This window comes from Macrobrachium rosenbergii, chromosome 18, assembly GCF_040412425.1.
Source record: "Macrobrachium rosenbergii isolate ZJJX-2024 chromosome 18, ASM4041242v1, whole genome shotgun sequence".
Lineage (NCBI taxonomy): Eukaryota > Metazoa > Arthropoda > Malacostraca > Decapoda > Palaemonidae > Macrobrachium > Macrobrachium rosenbergii.
The window spans coordinates 11,789,273-11,805,038 of record NC_089758.1 but is presented as its reverse complement, the minus strand read 5'-3'; the positions used below and the strand labels follow the sequence as shown (position 1 = coordinate 11,805,038).

The 15,766-nt window shown below is 36.4% G+C and overlaps 1 protein-coding gene across 3 annotated transcripts; it reads right to left on the bottom strand.

Moving 5' to 3' along the window:
• Window positions 1-440: 440 nt before the first annotated feature.
• LOC136848108 (failed axon connections homolog) lies at window positions 441-11,903 on the bottom strand. 3 transcript variants are annotated; one of them, XM_067120326.1, is made up of 8 exons: window positions 11,763-11,902; window positions 11,011-11,164; window positions 7,426-7,576; window positions 5,537-5,669; window positions 4,650-4,843; window positions 2,237-2,445; window positions 1,362-1,478; window positions 441-687 (listed from the first exon to the last, which is right to left on the bottom strand). In XM_067120326.1, the coding sequence occupies exons 3-8, from the start codon at window positions 7,551-7,553 to the stop codon at window positions 596-598; spliced, it is 873 nt and encodes a 290-aa protein (XP_066976427.1). In that variant the 5' UTR covers window positions 7,554-7,576; window positions 11,011-11,164; window positions 11,763-11,902; the 3' UTR covers window positions 441-595. The 3 variants fall into 3 exon arrangements, with proteins under 3 accessions (XP_066976427.1, XP_066976428.1, XP_066976426.1); XM_067120327.1 differs by having other exon boundaries at window positions 11,047-11,164; XM_067120325.1 differs by lacking the exon at window positions 11,011-11,164 and having other exon boundaries at window positions 11,763-11,903.
• Between the last annotated feature and the right edge of the window lie 3,863 nt (window positions 11,904-15,766).

Below are 15,766 nucleotides of genomic sequence, written 5' to 3'. Positions count from 1 at the left end.
GGTCATTCAGCGCTGAAAGTGAAATTGAAGTGTAGAAAGGTATAACAGGAGGAAAACCTCGCAGTTGCACTAAGGTCTAAGAAACTACTGTTAAGAGAGGTTGGAAAGTAAGATGAAAGAGAGATAATATGAACGGAGGTACAGTAAAAGGAATGAAAGGGGTTGCAGCTTGGGACCGCAGGGACGCTGCAAGAAACCTTAAGTAACCCCTGCAGTCAACAGTGCACCGCCTAAGGTGCACTGACGCCACTAACCCTCTACGGGGGTAAATCTCTAGAGATAAGGTTCCTATCCCGATATCTTTTTCTCGATACCATCTGACACTGATGCTCATTCATAGATGGGGTGATAAGCCGGCGGCAGACTGCAATCGAACCGTAGACCGTGGCAATGAAAGCCTAATAATTTTTCATAAACTGCGGAGGATGAATAAAAAAAAATATACTGACGTATTTACTATATTTCAGAAAATAACAACTGTATCATATCGACATCTCGTATTTGTTTGTGTTATGCTCAGGACCCACTAATTTTATGCTAAACTAGTTGTGAACAATACGTACAGGCTCTTTACTCATCGAGTCGGAGTGGTTCTCTATTTGGGAGGTTTGTCCAAAATCTCCTCCCAGTCAGGCCAGAACTTCTCTTTCATGCGAAGGCAATACTGCTGAAGGTTTGGGAAATCCTCTGGAAGTACGGAAAAAAAGTTGTGATAAAGGAGCACGAACATTCTCATAACTGATTGAGCCTGCTATGATATAGTTATCATACATATTAGCCTATGTGGAGATGATTACTTCCTAAACATTGAATATTCACTTACAAAATCTCACAAACACACGCACACATACATACATACATACAGACATATATATATATATATATATATATATATATATATATATATATATATATATATATATATATATATATATAATATGAAAGAAACACGAATGTAGATCATTTAACTTCAACATTTTGGGCAATAAAATAAAAACAATTAGTGGGTAACAGTTATTAATTTACGTACGGCTAAACTACCATACTAGGTTGCTCATTTATTACTGGGCATCCAAAAGAAGATAAGAGAGAAGCGAGGAAGCGGAAAATAAGACTTCGAGGTTTTCAAGGCCCCCTTTTTTTTTTTTTTTTGCTAAGCACCTAGTTGCCAAAATTTGCGCCAAGGAACCAACCGACCTTCAGGCTGGAGGCATAATGGAAAGTGAGCAGTTTGTGTGTCATTTAACAAACGGAACAACTTCAGTGTTGTCACCAAAATGAGCTACTTTGTGCGAAGTTTTGGTGGAAAGATGGAAAACTAAGGAAAACATATCTCTGAAACGCTGGACATCACACTGTACCTGTCACCATCGTGTAATAGGGCGAGTCCGGAGCATTCCATAAAAATTGGCCGAGTTGTCCAAAGATGGCGCAATCGACCTCGCAAGGCTCGTCTCCCATCAAGAAGGGCTTCTCGCCTTAGAAAAGAAAATAGAGTTGATGTACACTCCTCGATACTCCAGTTTACGCCACAACCATAATGGTCTGCTGTGCAGTCTTAACAACAAAATGTTAACTTCAAAGACATATTTTCATGTTTAGATTTAAACAGGATGAATTTTTTGTAACTTACTTAATTTTGCATAGGAAGGATATTGTATAGGTGTGGATTAATAACAAAGGAAGCGAAATAAAGAGAAATAAAATGTTCTAACTGACAGAAATAGAGAGATAACTAAATTCTTCACACAAAATTTTTTTATTTAATATATATATATAATATATATATATATATATATATATATATATATATATATATATATATATATATATATATATATAGAGAGAGAGAGAGAGAGAGAGAGAGAGAGAGAGAGAGAGAGAGAGAGAGAGAGAGAGAGAGAGAGAGAGCACTATTCATCATAAAAATTGCAGAGACGAAGAGAAAGGGATAGTTTGCGAACATTTTTATCTTAAAAATGGTTGAGAGAGAGAGAGAGAGTCTTCGTATTAAAAATCGCAGAGATCCCTTCATTTTAAAAAGTAAGAGACAGACCACTCCTATCTTAGGTAATGAAACAGATCACTTTGCATCTTAAAAGTGGTAGAGAGAGAGAGAGAGAGAGAGAGAGAGAGAGAGAGAGAGAGAGAGAGAGAGAGAGAGAGAGAGAGAGAGAGACTATTCCTCATCTTAAAAATAGAGCGTAGAAGTAAAGAAAACCGTCTCTCAAATTACCCAAATAGATCGAGATGCTCTCGAGGTCCTTTCTCATAATCCCCAGCACTTCAGCATCGCTGTGCCTACCCATGCCCTGGGCATGAAGTGCCTTCCTTAACATGTGCCTCAGCAGTGGAAGCATGTACTTCATCCACATAGGGTATACGGAGGTTACTTGAAACACCCTGGCGTCGCGATCTGTCAGGTATCTATATCTTGCCAAGCCCCTGGGAAAAACACATTTATTCCACAATGATTATTAAAAGGACATGAATAATTAATATGAAGAGGATTATTCCAACGGTGAGCGTTATGAATATAATAAAAGACACAGTAAACGCCTTTCCTTCAATAATCTTTGTAGAAATACAGTTGTCGTGAAAAAAACTATGAACGAAAATCCAGTTCATAATTTTGTTAATGATAATATTAGTTGGAAAAACTTCATTTTTCAGAACATGTAGACGACATCCAGACAAATAATAAACATATATTCATACCAAGAAACTTCTCTCAAAGGTTTAAATGTAAAAGCCTAGACAAATTTAAAAGAAACATAAGCATATTTTTAATCTTAGTAACAGATAACATATCTCCTAAAAGAATAGAATATAATATACAACTTAGGCCAAAGGCCCAGCGCAGGGACTTCTGAGGTCATTCAGTGCTGAAAGGAAAATTGAGAGAAAATGGTTACAAAGGTGTAACAGAAGGAAAATCTCGCAGTTGCACTATGAAACAATTGTTAGAAGAGGGTGGAAAGTAAGATGGAAGAGAGAATATAAACGGAGGTACAGTAAAACGAATGAAAGGGGTTGCAGCTAGGGGCCGAAGGGACGCTGCAAAGAACCTTAAGTAATGCCTACAGTCCACCGCGTGTGAGATGCACGGACGGCACTACCCCCTACGGAGCATATCTCCTAAAACGAATTACATACACCCTTACGAGAGTAGGTAAGAATGCCACACGTTTTGAAAATAAATGCATACGTTCACTTGTATGTATGTATGTATGTATGTATGTATGTATGTATGTATGTATGTGTGTGTGTGTGTATGTACGTGGGTATATATGAAGAGCCAAATTAAAATGCCACAGTTAAAAAAAAAATAGAAGTTTTGCCCTATTCAAAATCATCTGATAATCACACTGGAAAACTCATCATTTACCCATTACCATTCAAAATACAGACAAAAGTCCATTCATTCCTGTTGCAGGCAACACCATTTACTTCTGAGAATCTCAGTCTTTTCCTGATAAGTAAAAATATAAAGATCCGCCATACCTCTCCCACATATAAATAATGACACTCTTACTTCATCCAACTAAATCTCAATGAATATCTCGCTGGCTTGCTCATTTACTCACTCTCTCGGTCTCTCTCTTCGTCATTTCCAATCTTTGCAAATTTCCAGAGCTACGGCGTCACATTTTCCTACAAAATCCCTTCAATCAATTTGAATTTTAGTAAACTTTTCAACTAATCGATAAGCTACGCTCATATTTCATTTATATAACTTATATGTCTGTAACAGTACCTAGAAATCATCCTCTGTGTTGATTCATAAATATAGCAGGCTATATACCCACTGTTGATTTATATATCCCGACCTTTCTGCACTTTCCGAACTACTTTCATTTTTAGATGTATACAAGATGGATTCTTAAAAGAATTTTTTAATTCAAATTAAAAGGGTGGTTGTTACATTAATATACATTTAACTAATTACTTTCACATATTTTTTATGGTGTAAACCCCGCCCCCACAAAAAACTTCACGCTTCTTATCGAGGGGACATCCGATCAAGAATTCTGTACATATTGGAAAAACGTTAAAAAACGCAAACTGAGGTGACGCTGAAACGTCGCGGCCTCTATCAAACAACTTACTTTTCATACTGCAAACGTGACGGTGAAATTCAGCGGCATAGTACCGATTCGTGATTCCTGCACCTATCAAACTACTGCTGAATTCGGTGTAATAGGCACTCTTTCGGTGAATTGTCATCCTTCATGTATAAACTCTTTCGGTGAATTATCATTATTCATGTATAAACATTAGTAGCTTCGAATGATATGCAGTATGCAAGAAAAGAAAATTAAGATGCCTCGCCATCAGTCATCGCCTTTCTTTCCTTGTGCATTAGACGTATTTAAAGCCTGGAGCATTGTCATGTGCAGCCGTATACGTAAGCGCTGTTTGCTTTCCCCCTATAGCTGCACTGATTTATACTGGAAATGCGGAAGCTCCTTTTAACAGCCAACTTTAAGTGCGTACACAGAGACACACACACACACACACACATCAGAGCATGTACAAGCAGCGACAGGAAGGAAAAGAGGTTTATAGGGAATATGATATTAAAGGCACACTAAAGTCAGAGCATAATACACATTAAATAAAAAGAAAACTTTCTTTGAAAAACGAACCAGCAGAGATGTTCGTCAACCATGATCTGGAAGGCGTTGGCAATCGCTCTCTCTTTGTCCGACAAGTGACTGCTGAAGCTCTTGTTGTTGGCTGACAGATGATCGATGATTAACTGGGAATCCGTCATGTCGACTCCGTTCAGTGTTATCCAGGGGGACTTGCCCTTGGAGCTCATGGGAGCCTTTTCCTCTATCTGCCAAAAAACATTCGGTACAAAATTATACAGAATTTTGATTAAGAGACCAAGATAATCAAACAGTCTTACAAGTAGAACATTATTTTCGTTCGGTAAAAGATGATTAAGATCAGCAATACTCGTGGTTGGATATGATGATCATTGTTAAAAATTACATTTAGTTGATAATAAAAGTTATTACTTAAATACTATTCTCTCTCTCTCTCTCTCTCTCTCTCTCTCTCTCTCTCTATATATATATATATATATATATATATATATATATATATACATATATATATATATGTATATATACATATATACATGTGTCTGTATGTATGTATATATTGTATGTATATATATGTATGTATATATATGTATGTATATATATATATATATATATATATATATATATATATATATATATATATATATAAGACTCGCATTTCTTGAAAAATAAATATACGTATCCGAAATTCTTGAAAAACAGAGGAGTATCGGTAATTCTTGAAAAACAAGAAATATCAGTAATTCTTGAAAAGCGAAGAGAAGTATCGGCAATTCTTGAAAAACAGATATATGTATCGGTGACTTTTGAAAAATAAATACATGTATCCACAATTCTTGAAAAATAAATATACGTATCCGTAATACTTGAGAATTAAATGTAAGAAGCAAGTTTATGAACTTTTTGAAAGGCTACTCTCGTACCTGAATCTTGTACCCTGCCATCCGAAGGTAGGTCTCGAGTTTCAGGGCGAAGGGCGATATATTAGGGCTGGTGTATCCTCGTCCGAAGGTGTGGAGGACCACGACGTCCTTTCCAGCAGCATTCCATTCCTTCCTGGAAGAGAAACAAATAAATAACAACCTTTCATCGCGTTCAAAATAAATATAAAAGTGGCTTAATTATTTTCTTGCACCATTTCGTCCCTTAAGTGAACCCTATTTGAAGCGATATGACAGTTTGCATAAAAGGAAAAAATCTGTGAGTACAAGGAAATAAAAGATACAAAGAAAAGGATAATCATATAAACTCACAATGTGTAGTATTTATGTCCAAAAATGAAAAAAACTGCCGCAATAAATGTCATATAACCACAAAAGCGACTCTCGGCACATGCATCACATAGGTTTTGATGTTTCAAGGAAATACACGAATGAAATGCAAGGAAATGATATTGGATTGTCTAAGATTTTATAGTTAGGAGACCCTGACAACAAAGTGTATTTAAGAACTAGGAACCAGTGCACACAAGCATACACAATTACAAGACGAAAAACTCAAAATCTCTCGAATAGAATGGAATATAGAATTTAGACCAGAGGTCAAGCGCTGGGGCCTATGAGGTCTCTCAGGGCTGAAAGGGAAACTGACACTAAAATGGTTTAAAAGGTGTAACAGGAGGAAAACCTCACAATCGCACAATGACTCGATTGTCAGGGGAGGGTCGAAAGTAAGAAGGAAGAGATTATGAACGGAAGTACAGTAATAGGAATGACAGGGATTGCAGCTAGGGGCCGAAGGGACGCTGCAAAGATCCTTAAATAATGCCAACGGAGATACTCTGAAAATACATTCACACATACTGGATGTCGGTTCTATTCACTAGACGGCTAAGATTAATTGCAAGTTTCGTTAACGCTCGATGAATCATAAAAAACGGTTGTTAGGCCTAAATCTCTAATTTTGTTAAATACATATTTCAAAACATTTAAAATTTTAAATCTACCCCAACCCCTTGGCATTTTTTAACTACCTATCTACTCGCAGACCTCTGCTCAGGCCTCCATCTGCAGAAGGCAACCTTGTTAATCTGCACATTTATTCGTCTTCCATACGTAAGTGCAGAAATGTGCTGAATCATGATTCACATTTTTAAAAAACCCAGAGAGTACCGAATGTCTTTAGTTTCTTCTTGACAGTCCTAATATCTTCAGTCATCAAGTTATCAACTGGCAGCTTATTGTAAAATCTCGGGACTTCACGTCTGAAGGCTCTAGATCCAATATTCTCAGTAGGCCTATATTAGATAATTTCCACCACCTCAGGGGTCACCAAACTTTTTAGACCATTGACCCCTTCATGGAGTCCTTCATCCCTCATCCACCCCTAGGCATGTACAAACAATAAATCAATAATAATAATTAAGTAGATGTGCAGTTTCCATGTGCATTACTGCGGGGAGCTGCATACCAAACCTTGCTTTCAATATATATGCATACCAAGCCCTGCGAAACTGTTGCTCTGTATCACCTCACCCTGTGAATATCTCTCATGAAATATAGGGAAACAAAAAGGAACTATATTATTATCATTATGTTTCACTAAAGTTCAGACATAATATAAAATAAATCAACAAAAAAACTATTTATATACAAATTAAAAATATGTGTAAGCAAGTTTTATTTTATGCATTTTCATTTCTAACAAGAATGTTAGCATTCGACCCCGAAAGTTCAATCGACCCCCTTTTGACCCCCCCGCCATTCATCGACCCCTTGAGTAGTTCCATCGACTCCCAGGGGTCGATATCGACGGCTTTGGAGACCCCTGCACCACACTGGTGCTAAAATCACCTGAGCTTCGACTGACTCACCTGAGCTGTTCCTTCTTCCAGGCTTTCAGAGCAGAGATGGTGCACACCATGACGAAGAGGAACGTGAGCAATGTCCCATATTCCCACAGGATGTTTCCGATCCCCGTCAGGAAATCAGACAGACACATTTCTCCTTATGACACGTAATGGCCTGTCAAAATATTGCGTAGGAATACATTTGCGTGCATGGTATGAAACGTATATATATATATATATATATATATATATATATATATATATATATATATATATATATATATATATATGCAAGCGAACATGTTCAAATTCAAATTTGCTGCTAAAATGTATCTTGATAGCATAGTACTCGAGACGGCAAAATTATTTTTTTATTTTCTTTCTCTATCCGTTTATATAGTCAAATGACAAATTCTCCCACTTTCCTCCACCTCGCAATGTCCATTCTGACTTCAGTACGAACTGCTCCTCTTTCACCTTTATTGCACAATGCTAAACTATTTACTTAAAGGATACAATATCCTTTGGTAGTCACATTTCATCATGAACTAAAGAGATATCAACTGTATTCTAGCTGTCAAAACAATTTATCATGATCAATATCAAGAGAATTTCAACATTACTAAAACTTAGTGTGCTATGTGTCCATTCCAGGGGTAGTTACTATGCTGGTAAGTAACAGACTTGAGTAGGCCTATATATATATATATATATATATATATATATATATATATATATATATATATATATATATATATATATAAGAGAACGATATTGGACACCAGACCAAATATAGTACCTGGTCCTAAGACTGCAGCCATCTGAAAGTAAAAGTATGACCCATGCAAGTTCCTCCTAAAGAGAATATAGCACATATTTTTTCACGTCTAATCTTCAATGGTACAGTACGTTTTCGAACATTATGTGAAAAAAACGCCTATTTATGTAAACTCTACATATAACACAAGAAAGAAATGCAACTTGAACTGAACCTTGTACAGACTCTGATGCTCATAAGATCAGATGATGATTCTTACTTTAAATAATACAAGAAAACAGAACAGCATCAAGAACCTGGCAAACAGAACTCGGGGATTTTCGCTCGTCCCATAGATTGAAATCTCACTCATAAAAAATAATAATAAAAAAAGTAGGAGGAATATATAGGATGTATGGAGGAGGGTAGCCATGAACTGGTTATAAAGGGTAGATCTCCTCGAGTCTCTACAAGCAGTGGAGGCTGTACATAACACCCTCAGGGAAGGGGTGACTGCCGTCTCGACATTCTCTTTATATTACTGTAATTTTTTATTGTGGCAGTGGTACGCCATACGGAATCAAACAAATAGCATGAACCTGTAACTACGCATTGGAAGAGGAACGAGTGGATATACTACTTTCACAGAGTTATCTTAACACCGAAATATACCAAATTACACGGTAATGTTGCATTTACCGTAGTTAAGTCTAGCGGGAGTGGAGCGGCTGTTTAAAAGCTACAAGCCATGCTCGTGCCCGCATGTCATGATAAAACATCTTCACTTGTGTTGTTTTTGTTGTTGTTCATTGCTTAGCTGCATAATTTTTTAAACCAATTGTATATTATATACGTAAAAAATTCATGCTTGGTGGAGCGAGGCATAAAAATAACAACTATAACATTTAATTGACCTTGTCGATACCAGAATCATTTCTGTCTAAGCGCGATTGATTGCTATCTCACACACACACACACACACACACACACACAGTCTTGTAACCCCACTCGCGTTTAGACGAAAACCGCTCTGGTACCGAAAAGGTTGATTAAACGCTGACATTTATTATACATTATACTTAGCCACCAAGAATAGGTTTATTTTTAGCTATTATGCAATTCATTTTTTCTATGAAACAGGAAACAATAGCACATATATTTTATAACAGTAAAGGAGGCGATCGTACAATACTAGGTCGAAAAGTGCCTAGATGGATGATCACAGATAAATGCCTATCGCCGCTGGAACAGAAGCTCTCACCAAGACTTTTGGGAGCCAGGGTAGCACCCTTATCCCCAATATCAGAGCTTAGTGACTTGTAACGTACTAGAAAATTGGAATGACTGGGAACAGGTCACAATAAGGCCTAAGCCAAGAGAGTGAGTAAATGTGCAAATACCTATAAAAACTACATCAAGTGCAAGAAGAAAACCAACTGTCAATTTCAGATCGGTTATATAAGGCACTAACAACTAAAGAACAGGAATCAAAACAGCATTATTAAAGACAATGCTGGTAATACTTCTTTCTGCTCCTACAGCGTAAGCATACTAAATGACACCAGAGACACCCAGCAGAAAATAAAGATAAACAGTCACTTCACCGGAAATGCTTGAAATCCAGCTGTTGGAATCTGATACTCAAACGTAGTGTTGATGGCCCTTCCTTCTCTCTCTCTCTCTCTCTCTCTCTCTTACTTACTTACTTAGATGGTAGTGCTAAAACTATTTAAGAACGTCATACGGTGTGGGCGAAACACAAATATTAACTCCTTATCAAGTCCGATAGTAGTTACATTACAGGAGAACATTAATATGATTATAAAAGCATGAAAGTGCACATAAAACCATGTCTATTTTTCCTATTTCATTTATGCTCAGGGTACTTAACTTTTCATCTTGATAATATTATCTACTCGTTCAGCAAATAAAACGCTGATTGATAGTAAGTTTGTCTACCTGGTTCCCCCGCTAGTGTTTAAGAAAGGAGCGAAATTTTGACCCAAATTAAAAGATATAAAACTTTAATTATGAAGTTTTGGCTGCAACAGGAGGAAAACGTCTAATGAGAGTAATGCAATCAGACTCTCCCACTATCACCACCAAATCCCCACCCCCAACTAAAGGATGAGTTGCTAATCAGCTAACAATAATACAAACCTCCTTGTCAATAATAATAATAATAATAATAATAATAATAATAATAATAATAATAATAATAATGGGATACTATGAACGTATGCAGAACAAATACGGCATTTTAATGATTTCAAAACAGCAGTTTCTTCACACTTTGCTGAGGCTGTGGGAGTCTTTATCTTTGCATATGTTTAAAAACTTGTAATTTTTAGTTATTCAAAAAAGAATGGATTCTGAAAGCACCGGATAATCGTTCCTCATTAACAACTTCACCTATAGGTTAATAAATATCGTGGACAACCTCCCGTGAAAAAAAATAGTCATCTTCTTATAGGCTTATGCCAGTTTTAGCACGACTTGTAAGTCTTCCCTACCGACAACGGTTCAAATTACCAAACATCAAGGAACAAACAGGACCAACAAGTGATTTTCCGTTGACCAAGGCTTTCAGGAATAATAATAATAATAATAATAATAATAATAATAATAATAATAATAATAATAATAATAATAATAATAATAATCATGATCATCATCATCATCATTTTCTTTCCCTTCCAGTTTTTGTAAGATCATTCACTCGTCTGTACAGTTGCGTTTAAACTGGCAGGTATATATATATATATATATATATATATATATATATATATATATATATATATATATATATATATATATATATATATATGACATAATTAGCCACTACTGTTAACCTAAGCAGAACGTTATTTCCTGAGACGATAATGCACCTGGCCGCCAGGTCACGGAGTACTATCGGGGAGAGTGATGTTGGGGGCTGATCCAACAGGGGTTCCTAAAGGACGAGTTCGACTAAACGGAGAGACGTGGTTTGCAGCCACGGGGAGCCTGCAAAGGAAGTCATAACTAGACAGAAAATGTTAGACAGGTGCTCTCTCTCTCTCTCTCTCTCTCTCTCTCTCTCTCTCTCTCTCTCTCTCTCTCTCTCTCTCTCTCTTTTCCTCATCCCATTCCGGATTGAAGAGGAAATTAGTTTCAACTTCAACATTTCATGGGTTCTGGTAATAAAAACCATTGGAAACCACCAAGTGTAGATCACTTTGACTTTTAGTTTTCATGAGATTAATTCTGAATTGATGGTAAACTACTTCTTCCGAAGTTAAGTTACAATTTCTGAACTATTTCAAGTACCATTACCCAAGTATAAGTAAGCTTGTTTACATTTTGGCAGTGAACAGAACTTGAAAGATTCATCAACATACAAACACGAGCAGTTTCTAAATTATTTCTTAGAATACCTAGCAACGGGTCGACAGGTAAGACTAACAGGTTCTCTTCATAAACGTCAATAATACATCTACGTATTCATTTCAGCAGTTCTTTGATGTGGCAGTTTTCGGCAACAATCCACACCATGCCATTCTTCATTCACACTGATAACGACCCACCATTCAACACAAATTTAGAAAACAAAGAATTTAAGTACCGCAACAACGAAGATCTTTCGTCTTTCAAGTTCACAAAAAATATCAGACGACCAACGGCGCTTTACACTGACACTGAAGCAAGAATTCGTCTCCCTCCAACACCCTTAACCAACGTGGGTCTGATACCGCTAGACACAACTAAATGTTGTTGCACCCCCGGGCCACTCAGCGAGCATTGCAGACTCGATGTTTGTTTGTTAATAAGATATATATATATATATATATATATGTTGAGAGCAGTTTACTTAATATACCTCGAAGATAATCAGACATTTCAAGTGTAGTCATATTATATACAAAATGAATTATTCAGTCAATATGAATGGTACTGATAAAACTACTGATAGCAATGAGGTGATGAGTGCATACTCGTTATCACAGCAACTTGTGCTCAACTGTAGTCTGTAGGAAGCATTTCATTTCATCGCGGTTGTCTCTGCTCTCGAGTGCGTGAATCATGGTTACTATACCAATAACATTCAGATTTTTTTTGCGCTAGTAACTAAATTCACAAACTCCTAAATTAACACAGTTTTACATTGCAGGCTGCTGGCTCCCTGGCAAATTTATTCAAGGTTATCTGTGGGTCCCAACAAAGGTTCAAGCACATCAAGCTCGACACACGGTTTTTTTTTTTTACTTCTACCGTTCTTTCTTTGCCACGAGTCTCCTACACCAATCACGACAGACAAATGCTTCTTATTAATACGGAATATAGCTAAATAAATCCTTCTGGCAGATCACAACTGACATTTAGGAAACTGAACTGAAACAATTGTAGACAAAATGGAATGTTCAGCTCGCTGAGGGGCCACTTGATTCACTCATCATGAATCAGCACTGTTTTATCAGCGTGGATTCTCGGTCTCTCTAACCCCTTGGGTCTAACTTTATCTCTTCAGTCGGATAACCTTGATGTTGTTTACAGTGGGCTACTTCTTTCTTCCATTTATTGTCCACAAAAGTTTTTCATTGAATAATTAACTTATAAAGAGCGAATCTGGCAAAGTTCCCCTGCATATCACGATAACAGATTACTTCTAATGTCAGGTAATAAAATAACAGTCATTCTTCAATGACATATTCTGTGATTGCCATCATCTTGTTATTAAGCAACATGTACTTGAAAATACATTTTTGATCGAAAACTCATGCGGTCCAAAGTCCGCCCCTTCAAATTAAGCATATTTTTATTCATTTAAGGCGAAAGCTCCGAAAAACCCATTTATCTTCATTATTTTGCAAGTTGTAGTCGTTACTATTATCTAGTTCTCGGTCTCAGCATAGCATTTTAATATATCTTGTGATGGACTACCAACACCGGCTTCCGCACCCCCCCCCCTCCCAATAACAAATCGTGAAACCTTTTTTATTTTAGTAAGAAAACATAGACAATCAATATTTTGGATTAAAATATATTTCTTACACGAGAATTACAACCTGAAGTTTGTCATTTTATCATTTCAACAAGAATAATTCAATAAAATGAATGGCTAGTTTATTTATTCAGGATAAAATTGTGCTTACTGCATTTCAGTAAATTTAGAAATATATGTACCAATCTCCAGTTCGTTACCAAATATAGTAAACATACTCTGAACCACCCAAAACGTCATCATGGACTACAAATGGTCCTTGAACTACAAGCTGAGAACCACTGCTGTAGAAGGATCACAGTCCAAAGGTAGGAAATTATGAATGCAGAATAAAATTGAGGTTCTCTAACCCCGTGGAAACATGTATGGGAGATAAAATCTTCTCTCCAATGTGCCTTATTAGATACTTATTCTAATCAGGTACATGCTTTTCAGAAGTTAGTTGTATTCACTGGATATTTATCTGGATACTTGCTTAGCGCAGTTAAGTTCCGTCACTCTAATACCAAGGTCCTAATCTTGCCTCTTCTCATCATCTATAATTATCCCAAGTGGCGGAGGACGAGATAAGGTTATCTTATATGAGAAGCATGCAAAAGAGAAATGCTCTATTAAATCATGTTGCCTGCAGCCCATTCTGCATTATGGTTTACAGCTTACCATTCTACTTTGAAAATAAATATGGACTGAAAGAAATGGGGCGACTGCATTGCAATGAAAAGATAACATTTTAAGTGAGGTGCAGATAATTAACGTAAGACGTAGGTGAAAGTGTGTTCAACAATTCAGATTCATTTCTACTCATGGAATGGAAAATAAGCGTTAGGTTTTAAGCACTTTTTTCAATATAGCTTTTATAGACCATCACTTTCACAATTGCATAAAAAAAACAGATGCTAATTCTCTATGACGTCCATGCAACTGGATCTTCTTAATCGAGATGGGTAGATAGGAAAACCACTGGTTGTCTAGGTCAGTTCCTGTATGCGTCTCCCGGAAATGCTTGAGCCCACAGGAAGTAGGGTAACAGAACCTGTCAAGTCTCTTTCACTGAGGCAAATATTCTGGTCTGTTCCTGTCCTCTTGTCTCCTGTTGCACCCCAGTTTCTTTACTGGTGGTAACCCCCAAACATTCTTCATAATATATGTTCGAATCCCATCCTTTCAATGAAAATGCAAGAACAAATTTATAATTATATAATAATAGTATTATTAGCAATGATAACAGTAATAATATACACTAGCGGATCCAGATAAATTTCATGGGGACCACCAATTTTCATATTATACACATATATATACAGTATATATTTATTTATTCATTTCTATAGTAGATTTTTTATTTTTTTCCCATTTTTATATTTCTCATTTATTTTATTATCTAAATCTTCAATATTATTATTTTTTCATTATTTTTCATGGGGCGGGGGGACACGTACCCAGGTTCATCGCCCCCGCCTTGGATCCGCTAGTGATTCTAAGGACGAATAAATATTGCATTCATTAAATTTGACTTTTTTTTTTTGGTTTCCCAAACTAAGCAAGAGACTTATGGCAACAAATTTTTCCCTGTCTACCATTTGCTGACATTAATTTGACTATAAATAAGGGATGTTCCGCTTCCATTGTGACATAATACGGTCAAATTACAAAGTAAATGTATATACATGGTGACAAAATAGAGGTTTAAGCGCTGAATGACTAAAAGTGCCCCAATACAGAAATGTTTTACTCGAATAAAAGTCTTCCAATAACTTCATTATCAGACCCTTGTATTATCAGAACGTTCTGACTCACGACTAAAGGGCCCTATAGACGTTACGATCGCCGGATCCGGTCGTCTGAACCGGAAGTAAACCTCACTGTCTATGGTGCTCTCCGACCAAAAGTGGGCGTAGTCCGTCGGCCTCTCCGACCAGCTCGCAACCTGCCGTTGCCGGGTTCGTGGCTTCCGTTTGAGTTCAGGTGGCCCGAAGCCTCCACGTCTATGGCGTGATCTCAAAGTTTACTTCAGTTTCAACTAGACGCTGAAAGGGTAACATGGCAGCTACGTCGGCACATGAGTTCTGGGAGGAGTTTATTGAACATCGTAGGAAAATGAAATGAGGCTTATGATAAATTTGTTTGAAAATTGCAGGAGAAGGATGCAATATATATATATATATATATATATATATATATATATATATATATATATATATATATATATATATAACTGTAAATTTTGCATGAGAACTAATACAATTGTAAACAGCATTCTATTTTAAGAATTCAACGAATAGCCGTGTAATACGGATATATATGTTTCCCCTGCTAATATTAAAGAGAAAACGTTCATGAAGGGTGGAAGAAGGCATTCACATAATTTTAGGTTAACTAAAGAAAATTCATCAAGATATATTTTATGAAAATATTTGAGTATTGTCGAGTAAAATATTTAGTACTAGACTCCTCGAACATGTATGCACGTGTAAAGTTACAAGCTAAGGCTCACTACTGGCATTTATATGATTTTGGTTCAAACAATACCTGAGTTAATAGAAAATTTGCATGCCTAAAATACCTTCCCACCCAATATTAAAAAAAAAATTAAGTAAAAAATACTCAAGTTAGAATTTTATCTTCGA